Raw genomic sequence first — 15,753 nt, forward strand, 5'->3', positions numbered from 1 at the left:
AATCTGGCGGTATGAAAATGTAAGTGAGGCCAGGCACGCTGGCTCACGCCTATAATCTCAGCACTTTGGGAGGCAAAGGCAGGAGGACTGCTTGAGGCCAGGAGTTTGAGACCAGCCTAGGCAACATAGGGAGACCCTGACTGTACTGAAAAAAATTTTAAATTAGCCAGGTGTGGTGGTGCACACCTGTGGTCCCAGCTGCTTGAGAGGCTGAGGTAGGAGGATTGCTTGAGCCTGGGAGGTCAAGGTTGCAGTGAGCTATGATCATGCGATTGTACTCCAGCCTGGGTTACAGAGCAAGACCCGTCTCAAAGAAAGAAATAAAATGTAAGCAAAAGATTAAAGCTTTTGCATTTGACTACTTCATTCTTGGAATAGATTATGTATGGTCCTTTTTTTATTTTTTAATTTTTATTTTATTTATTTATTTTTTTGAGATAGAGTCTTGCTTTTGTAGCTCAGGTTGGTGTGCAATGGCACAATCTCAGCTCTGACCCCCCAGGTTCAAGCGATTCTGCTGCCTCAGCCTCCCGAGTAGCTGGGATTACAGATGCCCCCCCACCGTGCCCAGCTAATTTTTTGTGTTTTTAGTGGAGACAGGGTTTCACCATGTTGGCCAGGCTGGTCTTGAACTCCTGACCTCAGGTGATCGCCTGCCTTGGCTTCCCAAAGTGCTGGGATTACAGGTGTGAGCCACCACGTCCGGCCAGTCTATGGTCCTTTTCTAAGTGCTTTCATGTTATTCCAAATTTTTAGTAGGGACTAGTAGTTTATTCCCATTTTGCAGGTGACATGGTAAATGGACATAGAGAGATAGTCTGAGATGGCTGAGAAGTGGGGACTGGGAGTGTTCTCCAAGTTTTCCCACCGCAGTGTAGGCTATGGGTGCTAGAGTATATCACTTTTCAAGGCATTACTTGATTAGATGGTTCTGTTTAATATTGCTGCTGTTTGAGTAGATTGTTCTGAATGGATTTTGGATGTTCCTAAACATCAGATCGACCCTGAAAGGATGGGTTCCAGCACTGATGAGGAGAGTGAAAAGGGCGTAGTATTGGTCTGGATGCTAACGCTCACAGAGGAACTCCAGGGAGATTGCAAGCCCTGGCCGCTCGGCTGAGATGACTGTCCAGCCTCCTGAGGCGACTACTTTGGGGTAACTACATTCATTTGAATGATAAACACTCATGTGTTTAACAGGCAGTTAACATTCCTTTGTATCCAGTCTCATAAATGTTTATAGGTAAGGTTTTAGACATGGAAGTATCCAAAGAGTCTATGAAGGGGTCCATGCTAGACCTATATGCTGGCAACTACTTAGCCTTCACACTAAATACCAGAATTAATGTATCTGGGCAAAAGATACAATATGCCTTATAAGACTGATCCCTTGGGGTAGATATCAGTGGAAATATTTGGATAGGAAAAAAAAAATCCAGGGGAAGTAGAAAGTGTTAGAATAGATTTTTAGTCAGGCAGAAGTTTGGGATGAACAGCAGAAAGGGCCGTTCTTTCTCCTTTAAATTGCCTGGCAGATTATTTCTAGTTGATTTTGTGTGTGCAGTAGTAGAGGAACCAACTTGGCATGAAGGGAAGCAAAGTAAAGTGTTTGGGGGCATGTCTATGGGACTTCTTTTTTTTTTTTCCAAGACAGAGTCTCGCTCTGTTGCTCAGGCTAGACTGCAGTGGCATGATCTTGGCTCACTGCAACTTCTGCCTCCCAGGTTCAAGTGATTCTCCCGCCTCAGCCTCCTGAGTAGCTGGGATTACAGGTGCCCACCACTAGGCCTGACTAATTTTTGTATTTTTAGTAGAGATGGGGTTTCACCATGTGGACCAGGATGGTCTCGAACTCCTGACCTCAAGTTATCCACCCACCTTGGCCTCCCAAAGTGCTGGGATTACAGGCATGAGCCACCACGTCTGGCCTCTCTATGGGACTCTTGAGTTTCAGGGAATATTTGGTTAATGGTAGGGAAAGATGAGGGAATATAGATATTGGGGGTAAAGATTGAGGAGAATTTTCAAATACCCTTATATGTATTAGATCATTAAATAAGTTTATTTTTATTTTTATTTTTTGACACGGAGTCTAGCTCTGTCACCCAGGCTGGAGTGTAGTGGCCTCATCTTGGCTCACTGCAACCTTTGCCTCCCAGGTTCAAGTGATTCCCCTGCCTCAGCCTCCCGAATAGCTGGGATTACAGGCGCACACCACCATGCCCAGCTAATTTTGTATTTTTAGTAGAGATGGGGTTTCGGCATGTTGGCCAGGCTGGTCTTGAACTCCTGACCTCTAGTGATCCACCTGCCTCTGCCTCTCAAAATGCTGGGATTACAGGCATGAGCCACTGCACCTGGCCAGAACGGTTTAAATTGGGGTAACTTCCTCATTGGGGGCAGGGGTTGTGGTATGTAATGAAGTAGGGAAAACAGGAATGTTAGTCTCCTAACACATTCTGTTGAATACACATGGAAGAAGGCAGAGTAATCAGGAGGGCAAGCTCTGTAGTAGGAGTTCCACATCTAAAGCCGGGTAAAGTTGTCCTTGCTGGGTGTGTGTACATTTTCCTATGGAAAACAATGAGCAGATTTGCCTTCACTCCAAAAGACTTCTGGGCAGAAGTCATGGCCTTTTCCCTTTAGCCCTGAGATCTCAGTGTCAGTGGTCTCTTAGATCTCCTCAGGGGTGTCTTAGATGCTGTTTTTTCCCAAGTGGAATGATGAGGTGGCCTCTCCTTTTGCTGCTGTAAAGTTTGCCTCTGTCTTATGGGAGCTTTACCAAGAGCTCTGGGTCTCTATTGGAGGAGTAGGTCCCAAAGTTGGTTTTCTTTACTTATTAGTCATCACTGACCCAGCCCTCCTCCTTAAACTGTCTACTGGCCACGCCTATCCTCTCGAGGACAGATTCAGGGCCAGGCTTCAAGATGAATATTTTCCGGCTCTTTCATTTTTTAAAGTCATAATTGCTTCCAGGTCACCAGGCAGTATGAACCAAAAGGAGCCTGGGGGAGCAGGACTACATTTCGTTTAACTGAGAGCTTCTTAAGCTTGGGTTTCTAGTTTACTGTCTTGATGGTAGAGTCCAAGCATGAATAAATGGGTAGGTTTCATGCTATGTGTAGAAGACCGAGTTGTGTTCCATAAGCTCTTGAGTGTTCTGCACTTAAGGGGTCTTCAGCCACAAAGGGAACTACATGATCCTGAAGTACTTGTCAGCTGCATGAATACCCTGATCATTTTCTTTTATTTATTTATTTTTTGAGACAGGATCTCTCTTTGTCACCCAGGCTAGAGTACGGTGGCGTGATCTTAGCTCACTGTGGGCTTGACATCCTGGGCTCGAAGGATCCCTTCTGCCACAGCCTCCTGAGTAGCTGGGACCACAGGTGTGCACCAGCACACCCAGCTATTTTTTTATTTTTTATAGAGACGAGGTCTCACTATGTTGCCCAGGCTGGTCTCAAACTCCTGGGCTCAAGCAGTCCTCCTGCGTCAGCCTCCTAAAGTGCTGGGGTTATGGACATGAGCCCATGCCTGGCCTGGTCCTTTTTAAGGTTAAAAACCTCGTAAACAGTGCCTACCTCAGTCAAAAACATTTGTCAGATAGATGCTTTCTCTGTTACCTCCTTTAATGTCCTTCTCTTCCTCATATGCATGATGACAACCATGCTTTTGCTTGTAATTGTTGTGAAATCTGCATGTTTTGGCATCTTCATTTCAAAATGAAACAAAAAAATCCTATCCCATCTGTAAAATCTCCTTTGAGATTTTGGTGCTGCCTATCCTCTATTACTAACTCCCCCAGCCCCGACACAGGCTATAATTTGATGTTATTCTTCCCCTTTTGAGAACACATTCTCTCTAAACTTTTCTAAAATGTCTGTCTTCAGTGCTTCCCCACAGTGTTTCAGTTTGGCCCATGATGGTGAAATATTTCAGGTTCCCCTATTTCATTTTTTTTCCTTTTGGTTATTGCATGCGATGGGCTTTTCTTTTATGCCTATCACACCTGCCCTTGTCTTCTAGTGTGTTCTATTTGGATTGTTTTAAAGATCTCTGCTTCATTATGGTTTCTCTTCCACTACCCGCTCGCCCTCAGCTTAGCTGCTATTTTTCACCATTTTAAAGTTATTGCGGCCAGGCGCGGTGGCTCACTCCTGTAATCCCAGTACTTTTGGAAGCCAAGGTGGGCGGATCAGAAGGTCAGGAGTTCGAGACGAGCCTGGCCAACATGGTGAAACCCTGTCTCTACTAAAAATACAAAAATTAGCCGGGCATGGTGGCCCATGCCTGTAATCCCAGCTACTCAGGAGGCTGAGACAGGAGAATCGCTTGAACCCAGGAGGCGGAGGTTGCAGTGAGCCAACATCGCGCCATTGCACTCCAGCCTTGGTGACAGAGCGAGACTCCGACTCACCAAAAAAAAAAAAAAAAAAAAAAAAAAAGTTATTGCTCTCTCATTAGTTCCTTTTCTTTTTGGTTTCCCCTGTTCTGTAGTGTGGTGATTGTCTCTGGCTACCTACTCTTGGCTGCCCACTTGTTGGATTCATTTCCTGGGATCTTGGGTAGGCCTTTTACTTCTCTGTGCATGTGCCTCCTAAATTGAAGTTTTACATATATATATATATATATATATATATATATGTATATATATATATTTTTTTTTTTTTTTTTTTTTTTTTTTTTCCCAGCCACACTTATGGCTTTGGATTGGCAGAGCATGTGCTCTCCTTTGTCCTCACCATGAGTTGGATATATCTTTTGAGTTTTTTCCCCAAAGTAGGGATAGCTCACAGTGGTTCCTCTGCCTTCCAGGCAGTGACCAGGGTTGATTCTTGGGCCATGCAGCTGTTCATTTCTTTAACAATTACATGGTTGTGACATCTGGGAAAATCCTTTGAGGTATTTCATATCCTTGTGCCTGTGCTTCCTGGGTCATTTGGGATTACCAGGTTTCTTCCAAGTTCCTTTTTGGAACTTTGCTTTTGATGTGATGATTTCCATCAGAGAGAGGGAGAGTGGGTGGGGTGGTGGGGGGAGGTGGGAAGGGAGAACACATGAGTACCGGTGCTTCAAGCAAAAGCAAGCCAGCATACAAGTGTGTAAACCAGCAGCGCTTACCAAGTGTGGCATGCCTGCAAGGCTTTTCCTTTTTGCTCACCTCTCCTGGGATACTAATTTGATTGGCTATAATATAATAAAACAAACCCCTAGGCCTACTGAATCAGAATCTCCAGGACTGAGACCTAGGAATCTGTATTTTGAACAAGCTCCTCGGTGATTCTGGCTGGGGAAACATTGGTTGACATTGACCGTCCTGACTCCTCCCTTCTGTGAGCATTCACGCAGTCAGGAGTCTGTTCTCTAGGGCCGCTTTAGAGGTTCCCTTTGCTTTCCCTCTGGCTGGGGAAGACCAATCTTGCCTTCTTGTATAGACCATGTAGCTCAGTGTCAGTGTTCTCCTGCCTGTGTTTTATCCCTCCCCTCCTCTCCTCTCATCTGCAGAGGCTACTGTTAATTAGCAACAGTGGGCTTCAGATAGGAAGTGGCGCTCCTGGGACAAAATCATGATAGAAAATTGAGAGGCAAAGATTTAAGTGGATGCTCCATCTTGAGGATCTTGTGAAAATGGAGTTATCCAGAATCAGCGTTGCTCTCTACGTGGTCATAACATGTGTATTATATAGTAATTATTTTGATATTTTAACTCGGTTTTATTTTTTGTGGTTTTTTTTTTTGCCTGAAAGCTCTTTATCTAGGTGATGTTGTATGATGTTCTGTTTCCAAATGCCAGTGTTCCCCCTCTGATTTCTGTCCCAGACCCTACATACTACTAATCCTAATCCTCTCTAAATAGAGCAATACGAAACCTGAGAGTGAAAAATCTAGTGTCACTAATACCTGCTGCCTATAGATATTTAGTAGCAACTAAAACTTGTACTTTGTGTTGAAACACATCTTTTTTTTTTTTTTTTTTTTTTTGAGATAGGGTCTCCCTCTGTTGCCCAGGCTGGAGTGCAGTGGCGCAATCTCGGCTCACTGCAACCTCTGCCTCCCGGGCTCAAGCAGTTCTCCCACCTCAGCTTCCCAAGTAGCAGGGACCACAGGTTTGCACAGCCACACACGGCTATTTTTTTTTTGTATTTTGTAGACATGGGGCTTTGCCATGTTGCCCAGGCTGATCTTGAACTCCTGAGCTCAAGTGATCCACCTGCCTTGGCCTCCCAAGGTCCTGGGATTACAGGCGTGATTACAGTGGGATTACAGGCCACTGCTCCGGGCCTGAAATGCATTTTATGGCAAGAATAGCCCCTTCCATTGCTTGAGTCCTCTAATTCTTTCTCCCCCCCAGACAGAGTCTTAACTCTGTCGCCTAGGCTGGAGTGCAGTGGTGCGATCTTGGCTCACTGCAACCTCTGCCTCCCGGGTTCAAGCAATTTTCCTGCATCAGCCTCCGAGTAGCTGAGATTACAGGTGCCTGCCACCACGCCCGGCTATTTTTTGTATTTTTAGTAGAGATGGGGTTTCACCATGTTGGCCAGGCTGGTCTCGAACTCCTGACCTCAGGTGATCCACCCGTCTCGGCCTCCCAAAGTGCTGGGATTACAGGTGTGAGCCACCATGCCTGGCCGAGTCCTCTAATGCTTAGTAGAGAGAAAAGATGAAATGAGTACCTGGGGTATCAGCCAATAGGCTGAGCTGGTTTTGTTTTTGTTTTTGTTTTAGACAGGATTTTGCTGTCACCCAGGCTGGAATGCAGTGGCACAATCTCAGCTCACTGCAGCCTTGACCTCCTAGGCTCAGGTGATCCTCCCACCTCAGCCTCCCAAGTAGCTGGGAATACAGGCACCCGCCACCATGCCCGGCTAATTTTTTGTAGAGATGGGGTTTCGCCATGTTGCCCAGGCTGGTCTTGAACTCCTGGACTCAAGCAATCCTCCCAGCTCAACCTCCCAAAGTTCTGGGATTACAGGTGTGAGCCACTGTGCCCAACAAGTGTTGTTGGTTAAAATGGGGATATTCCAAGATATTCTGAGAAACAGTCAAAACTTGATTAACCAGGATGTTCAGGGAACGGGGTCCTTGTTAAAAATATTTCTAAAATTATGCTAACCCACATAACTGTCTTCATAATGTTAAAAGATAATTGTCAGAAAAAAGGTAAAAAATCATGACTCTCGTACAGATACAAAAATGAACACGTGTTAAAGATTTTATTTTACTCATTAATCAACAAGAGAACCAGACAGATGTTATAGCTGGTTCAAACAAAAAGTCAAAAAGCACAAATTTATATGGAGTAAAGGAATTAAATTGCAAATGGAGGCAAAAGTAGTTTTTCTACAGTGGGGAGGAAAGACAATCCAAACTCAATGGGACAAGACAGACTTCGCATATACATCAGTTACCTGCAATTACAGAGATGCAAAATAGCTTGAAGACAATAACCTGAGCTAAAATCAGATAGCCCAGAAGGTTATGCTATAGACAGTGCATAGTTTTTTCATTGGAGTACAAAGGTTTTTCTGTAGTAAGCAAACATGGTGGATGCTTTGTGTGTGTGTGTGTGTGTGTGTCGGGGGGTGGCTGTTGATTTTGCTTCTTGTGATTTCTCAGGGCCGTCACTTCAGTTCTTATCCAGAATTCAATTCCATATAACATGCATTTACTGAGTAGTTACTATACGTAAGGTGTCGTGGAGGAAACAAAGACAAAAAAGGATGCTTTTTTTTTTCTTTTTCTTTTTTTGTTTTTGAGATGGAGTTCCACTCTTGTTGCCCAGGCTGGAGTGCAATGGTGCGATCTCGGCTCACCTCAACCTCCACCTCCCAGGTTCAAACGATTCTCCTGCCTCAGCCTCCCAAGTAGCTGGGATTATAGGCATGTGCCACCATGCCCGGCTAATTTGGTATTTTAATAGAGATGGGGTTTCCCCATGTTGGCTATGCTGATCTCAAACTCCTGACCTCAGGTGATCTGCCCACCTTGGCCTCCCGAAGTGCTGGGATTACAGGTGTGAGCCACTGTGGCTGGCCAAGGATGCTATTTCTTACCTTAGGTAGCTGATTGGTGGGGGAGACAAACATGCCTTGTCCCCAACTAACCAAGCTAGAGAGGAGAATAAGAACCAGTGCTGTGGAAGAGGTAGGGAGTAAATACTTGAGGACAACCAGAGAGGGAGGGGTTAACTGAACTCGGGCTGGGGCTAGGGGGATGACATGATGACATTTAAGCTGAGTCTTGAGAGAAGACAGGGAGAGGAAGAGGGGGAAGCAGGAGAGGCCATTTCAGGGTGAGGAGGCAGAAGAGTCCTGAAACTGGATGGTGTGTTTAGGAAGGGTTGGGAGCTGGGGGTGGTGAGAGTGGTGGGGAAATGGCAGGATGTGGTGGAAGAGGAGGCTGGAGAGGAGGTTTGAGGCCAGGTCATGAGGGCCCTGAAGGCAGTGCTGAGAATGGCTGGCTGGGTGCTAGAGGCCGGGGAAAGCTATTGAAAGCTTTTGAGGAGGGAAGGAGTGACATGATCGAACTGGCGCTTTAGAAGATGAATTGATTGTAGAATCAAGAAATTGAAGGCAGAGGGAGCAGTTAAGAGGTGATTATAATATTCTGGGTGAGAGCTGATGAGGGCCTGCACCAGGGTAGTGGCAAGAAGGGTAGAAGGCAAGGCTGGAGATGGCATTATTAAGGCCTGACTTCTGATCGAATATGGGCGGCAGGGGAGAGAAGGAGTTGAAGATGACAAGGCGGAAATTTCCAGGCTAGGGGACGGTAGTGCCATTAAGTAAGCTAGGAAACACGCTGCGTACTGGGCATAGGGGGTGGGGAGCAGGTTTATGAGAACAGATAATGAGTATGGTTTGAGACACATTGAGTTTGAGGGGCTTGGTGGTCATCCAATTAACAGCAAGTTGCTGGCAGCTGGAAATTCTGGTCTGGGCCTAAGGAGAGAGGTCAAGGCTAGAGATACAGATTTGGGAGTCATCAGCGCATCAAGGGGCGAGCTGAAACTGTGGAAGCTCATGAGCTGAGAGAGAAGGTGGGGCAGGGCTGACAACTGGCACAGAGGGAGAGAGATGGGTGGGGGAAGCCAGAGAGAGCCAGCAAAAGGCAGACTAGGAGGAAAAGAGACAGAGGGAGACCGGGGAGGGACCGGAAGAGGGAGACTGAAGGCCAAAGAGTAGAGGGGAGGGGGAGGCACAGGGGAGGGAGAAGGGGAAGGAGGGGGAGAGGGAGGAGAGAATGAATGGGAGACTGAGGGAAATGGGGAAGGTGAGATAAGCAAGAAAAAGACAGGGAAGGAGAGAGGTGGGAACGGGGAGAAAGTTGGAGGAGAGGGGATTGTGTGTGTGTGTGAGAGAGAGGAGAAAGGCAAGAGGTGAACAGCTGGGAGAATAATAGGGGAGAGAAAGGTGAGGAGGAGGAAGAGTAAAGAGAGAGAGATGGGTAGGGGGATGAGAAAGAGGGAAGAAGCCTTGAAAGATAGGAAGGGGAGGAAATGGGAGAGGGTGGCAGAGGTGAAGAGAGACAGAGATCAAGGGAAAGGCCAGGCCCCAGTGAATGCCCAAGTGTTTGGGGTGGGCAGTGGAAGAGAAGGGCCCCGGAGAAGCCATCAGGCAGTGGATCAGGAAAGACAAGAGAAGGGAGAGAATAAAGAGGGCAACGTATCCCACTCTGCAGAGATGAGGAGGAGGATGAAGCCCAGGCAGGGTGGATGCCTCTCTCCTCTCTTCTCCTACCACCTCCACACTGGTCTCCTGGCTCTCCCTTGATCTTTGTGGGCAACCTCCTGCCTTAGGACTTTCTCATGCACTGTTCCCTCAGCCTGGAATGCTTTTCTCCCAAATATCCACGTGGCTACTCCTTTACCTCATTCCGATGGTTTAAATGTCTCCTTTACAGCAAGGCCTATCCTGTTCACCCTATTTCAGATAGTAGCCCTCCCCACCTAGACTGTGCCCTTGCCCTTTAGTCTGTGTTGTATTATCTCCTCCTCCTCCTCCTCCTTCTTCTTTTTTTTTTTTTTTTTTTTTTTTTGAGACAGAGTTTCACTCTTGTTGCCCAGGTTGGAGTGCAATGGCATGGTATCAGCTCGCCGCAACCTCTGCCTCCTGGGTTCAAGCAATTCTCCTGCCTTAGCCTCCTGAGTATCTGGGATTACAGGCATGCGCTACCACGGTGGCTAATTTTGTGTTTTTAGTAGAGACAGGGTTTCTCCATGTTGGTCAGGCTGGTCTCGGACTCCTGACCTCAGGTGATCCACCTGCCTCGGCCTCCCAAAGTGCTGGGATTATAGGCATGAGCCACTGCACCTGGCCTGTTGTACTATCTTCTAACATGCCGTGACATAGAACTATTTAACATGCTATGACATAGAAGTATTCAACATGTTTATTGTCCATGTCATCCCCCTGGGATGTAAGCTTCACACGGGCAGGCATTTTGTTCTGTTTCGTTAATCGTTGAATCCTCAGTACCTAGGATGGTGCTGGCTCATAGTAGGAATGCAATAAATTGTGATACTGTGTTGAATGTGGACAATCTCTGAAAATTGAAAAATGGATACATGAAACAAATCCCTCGTACAACTATATCTTATTGTGATTTACTTTGGAAAGTGGAGAACAGCATTCAGTTCTGATCACTGTAGGGTTCTGTTCAGTTGAACTTCAATGAATAAGGATTTTAGCTAATAAGCTAACTCAAGAGCTTAAGGGTCTCAAGACAAGCTCATTGGATAAAGCTTTTTCTTGGTGCCTCATTTTTTCTAGAAGGTAAATTAACTGTGCCCTGCTTGTCAAAGCGAGAGAGGGACATTGGCTGGTGAAGAGAGTGGTGGAACATGGAGATAACAGACTGACAGGAAGGGACAAGGACAGAAATGTGTGGTTTTTTTTTTTTTTTTTTTTTTGAGACAGAGTCTTGCTCTGTGGCCCAGGCTGGAGTGCGCTGGCATGATCTCAGCTCACTGCAACCTCTGCCTCTTGGGTTCAAGCGATTCTTGTGCCTCAACCTCCCGAGTAGCTGGGATTACAGGTGCACACCACCACCCCAGGCTAATTTTTTTATTTTTAGTAGAAACAGGGTTTCACCATGTTGTCCAGGCTGGTCTCGAGCTCCTGACCTCAGGTGATCCACCCGCCTTGGCCTCCCAAAATGTTGGGATTACAGGCGTGAGCCACCGCGCCCTGCCGAAACACGTAGTTCTGGATGGAACGTTGTTTTCTGTTTGTTTGCTTGTTGGTGGTCAGCGTGCAAGGAGTACTGCACCTGATTTGGAGGGAGCTTGAAACCAGGTTAGATACGTGTGTTATTTCCAACTCAAAGTCAATGGCGTATTTTTGAAGGACTTACGAAAAAAAGCATGTGCTTCCTCTGAAGAGTGTAAATTGGCTACGTCACTCAAATACTTCAGTACCCATGGATTAGAGAGTAGACGAGAAAAAGGTCACCAGTAGTGTTTTAGTGCACCATTCATATATGGGTATGACTCTCTAATTGTAGTCGGTTAGGCTAAATGTGTGTAGAAATATATACTGTCATCTCATTTGTCTGAAATAGATTGAATTTCCTCTAACACTCAAGCATATCTGTCTTTTAAGATAATTTAAAACTCACTCTAGGTGATTAACAATGTCCTCATCTCCATCCTGAAACCTATGGATTCCTAGAAAGCTGGTGCTCCCTCTTCCCGGTTTAGACCTTAATTTTCCATAGCAGGCTGGCTGCTTTAACATTCTGATGCTGTAATTACCTTTATTGAAACATTGCTGTGTAAAAGGTGATTGAAGCAGCTGTCCCTGTTACGAGTTTTGATTTTCTGGAATTCTTTTCCCCAGGGGGAGTGGCCACAGCAGGTCCTATCTGGTGGTGAGTGGCTGTCATGATCTCTACAGCACCGCTCTACAGCGGCGTGCACAACTGGACCAGTTCTGACCGGATTCGCATGTGTGGCATCAACGAGGAGAGGTGAGGAGGCCAGGAAGGTGGCCGCTGCTGGCCTCCAGTGAGCAGTACCTCGTCACCAGAGGGATAGCTGCATACAATAGGGCCTGGGGAGGGACCCTGGGGAGGAGAAGACTCTTAGTTGTTTCTAATTTTCCTGTGGTGGGATGGGGATGGGGCTGTGTGAGTGGCCTGATCTGCCATGCTATCTCTTTTCAGATGAAGGTGAGGAGGCCAAAAAAATGACCTTTTGCCAGCTAGCACTTGTCTACTCATTAACAACTGTCAGACTGTGGAGTAAGGGGAAGCTCAGGCAATGGCAATTTTTTTTTGTTTTTTGAGACAGAGCCTCGCTTTGTCATGCAGGCTGGAGGGCAGTGGCACAATCTTGGCCCACTGCAACCTCCGCCTCCTGGGCTCAAGTGATTCTCCCACCTCAGCCCCACCAGTAGCTGGGACCACATGCAAGCAACACCACGCCCGGCTAATTTTTTTTTTTTCTGTAGTTTTTTAGAGACGGGGGTTTCGCCATGTGGCCCGGGCTGGTCTTGAACCCCTGAGCTCAAGTGATCTGCCTGCCTCAGCCTCCCCAAATGCTGGGATTACAGGTGTGAGCCACTGCCCATGCTTGGCCAGCGATTGCAGTTTTTATTTGCTGCATCAAAGTTTGGTGCTCAAGGATATGTGTAAGGTATTTTCAGTCTTTGATCTAGGTCTGGAAGAAAGACTGTTTTATTGTTCAGATTTCTACTGGGAACTGGCAGTGGGCATTCTGATGGTCAGCACTTTCTCACCTCATGAGGCTAATTCTGATTTGAAGTGAGATCCTTATGAAGTATCAAAGGAAGTTGAGACCGCCTAGCATAGTCTTGAGAGTTGGTGACACCTGCCTCACGTGTGTGTTTTCAGTTATCTGTTCCCCAGAATATTTGGTTGACCAAGATGTGCCATTGCCTGATCATGCCCCATACCCAAAGCACTCAAAATGGCCTTCAGAATTTATATTTGGCTTTCATAACCCTTGGTCAAAGAGCTGTGTGTGATGGCTGCAGTGCCTCTCTCATTTTCTTTTTTTTTTTTTTTTTGAGGTGTAGTCTCACTCTGTCGCCCAGGCTGGAGTGCAGTGGCGCGATCTCGGCTCACTGCAAGCTCTGCCTCCCGGGTTCACGCCATTCTCCTGCCTCAGCCTCCCGAGTAGCTGGGACTACAGGTGCTGCCACCAAGCCCGGCTAATTTTTTGTATTTTTAGTAGAGACGGGGTTTCACCATGTTAGCCAGGATGGTCTCAATCTCCTGACCTCGTGATCCGCCCGCCTCGGCCTCCCAAAGTGCTGGGATTACAGGTGTGAGCCACCGCACCCAGCCGTTTTTATTTTTTATTTATTGATTTATTTATTTTGAGACAGAGTCTGGGGCTACAGGCGTATGCCACCACACCTGGCCAATTTTTGTATTTTTAGTAGAGACGGAGTTTTACTATGTTGGCCAGGCTGGTCTCGAACTCCTGACCTCATGATCCACTCACCTCGGCCTCCCAAAGTGCTGGGATTACAGGTGTGAGCCACTGCACTCGGCCGCCTCTCTCATTTTTAGAGAAGGCACTGCTCCTTCATGCTTGCTGGTGTTTTTTTGTTGTTTCAATCCATTGACTGTTTAAATTCAAATATACATCAGATAAATCACCAAGACACAGAACAATATGGCTTTCCCTGGGATTCAAGATCTGACGTTTCTTGGGTAAATCTTAGAAATGTGTGTGTGCATATAGGGGAGTATTGGTAATTTGAAGGGAAAAGGAATGGAAGTCTTTGTGTTTATCTACTTTGTTCTTCTGTTCCTAACTGGAGAAGTATATACTTGTCTGAGGTCAAGGTTAGCAGAATAGACCTTTTTATTTTCTTAAGCCATTAGTGCCTGATAGCTTAATGTTCTCTGTACTGAGGAACAAGTTAGAGATGGGCTTAAAAGGAATTTAATTTTAGGATAAAAAGAGTCAAGACCATGGAAAATGAGATGAAATTCTTAGGTGCTCAGGAAGAAAAGTGTTTTCCTTTACATATGAAGCATGTCCTCAGATGATCACTAAGAGATGATCTAGGGAAAGGCAGGGTGATGATAATGATTTGCATAAGTATTCATTGGCAGGTCGTGTTGACCTAGTTATAAGTAGTTGAGACTTTGATGCAGAAATCTGGACTAGAGCCTTCAAAAGACCAACGGGGCCGGGTGCTGTGGCTTATGCCTGTAATCCCAGCACTTTGGGAGGCCGAGGCAGGTGGATCACCTGAGGTCAGGAGTTCAAGACCAGCCTGGCCAACATGGCAAAACCCCGTCTCTACTAAAAATACAAAAAAAATTAGCCAGGCATGGTGGTGTATGCCTGTAATCCCAGCTACTGGGGAGACTGAGGCAAGACAATCACTTGAACCCGAGAGGTGGAGGTTGCAGTGAGCCAAGATTGCACCTCTGCACTCCAACTGGGGTGACAGAGCAGGACTCCGTCTCAAAAACAATAAAATTAAATAATAATAATAAAAGAGGCCAATAGACAAGTTACCTTAGTTCACCATCTACTGTAAATCCCTGCCAAGAAAGGAGCAGGAAGTAGGCTCAAAATCTGATTTTCCCTCCATCTTGTTTTTTGTTTTTGAGATGGAGTCTTGCTCTGTTGCTCAGGCTGGAGTGTAGTGGCACGATCTCGGCTCACTGCAACCTCCGCTGCCTGGGTTCAAGTGATTCTCGTGCATCAGCCTCCTGAGTAACTAGGATTACAGGTGTGCACCACCATGCCTGGCTAATTTTTGTATTTTTAGTAGAGACAGGGTTTCACCATGTCACCCAGGCTGGTCTCAAACTCCTGATCTCAGTCTGTCTGCCTTGGCCTCCAAAAGTGCTGGGATTACAGGTGTGAGCCACTGCACCCAGCCAGATTTTCCCTCCTTCTAAACCTGTGCCTAGTGCTTAAGAGGACTTTTTTTTTTTTTTTTTTTTTTTTGAGACAGAGTTTAGCTCTTGTTGCCCAGGCTGGAGTGCAATGGTGAGATCTGAGCTCACCGCAACCTCCGCCTCCCGGGTTCAAACGATTCTCCTGCCTCAGCCTCCCGAGTAGCTGGGATTACAGGCATGCACCACCACACCCGGCTAATTTTGTATTTTTAGTAGAGACGGGTTTTCTCCATGTTGATCATGCTGGTCTCGAACTCCCGACCTCTGGTGATCCACCTGCCTCAGCCTCCCAAAGTGTTGAGATTACAGATGTGAGCCACCACGCCCGGCCTAAGATGACCTTTTAAGTGTTGTCACTTTTGATCTCATCCACCCTTTATTGTCACCTTCTTGCTACAGTCTAGGCCGCTACAGCCTAGACCATGCTATCACTGGTTTCCAAAATGTAATCTCACCTTATTTAAAAATCATTTTCCTTGGCCCTTTACAACTTGTAGAATTTAGGAATTTGGGGTACAAAGCTGTGCCTGGGGTTCAACTCTTAAAGTGATGTTTTAGAGGCCTGCCAGCTTTGGCAGCTGCAATGGAGGACTGCAGAACAGGAGGCATGGGCTTGCGGCTGGCCCCAGGTGGCCGTCTCTAGGCAAACCTACAGCTAAATGTATCTGCTTGCCTGCTTGCATCCCTTCTAGGATTAATTCATGCCTTCATTCAACAAACATTTATTCAACATAATGAGAGCAAACCAGTAGTTCTAGTACATTGGTGGTGAGTGCCCTAGAATTGCATGTCCGGGTCCAGTGGGAGTCCAGATGCAAGATTGACACACCTCCTGGTGGGAGAATAAGGAAAGGCTTCCCA

The 15,753-nt window shown here is 46.4% G+C and overlaps 1 protein-coding gene across 6 annotated transcripts in view; it reads left to right on the forward strand.

Annotated features, from left to right (window-relative positions):
- Positions 1–15,753, forward strand: part of BCORL1 (BCL6 corepressor like 1) — a 75,758-nt gene that overhangs the window by 12,368 nt on the left and 47,637 nt on the right. For all 6 annotated transcript variants that reach the window (XM_008972350.4, XM_063601924.1, XM_008972349.4 and 3 more), the window contains one exon: positions 11,841–11,970. In XM_008972350.4, coding sequence (XP_008970598.1) covers positions 11,885–11,970 — 86 coding nt within the window. In that variant the 5' untranslated portion in view covers positions 11,841–11,884. Of the gene's footprint in view, positions 1–11,840; positions 11,971–15,753 lie in introns of those variants that run through there.

This window comes from Pan paniscus, chromosome X, assembly GCF_029289425.2.
Source record: "Pan paniscus chromosome X, NHGRI_mPanPan1-v2.0_pri, whole genome shotgun sequence".
NCBI lineage: Eukaryota > Metazoa > Chordata > Mammalia > Primates > Hominidae > Pan > Pan paniscus.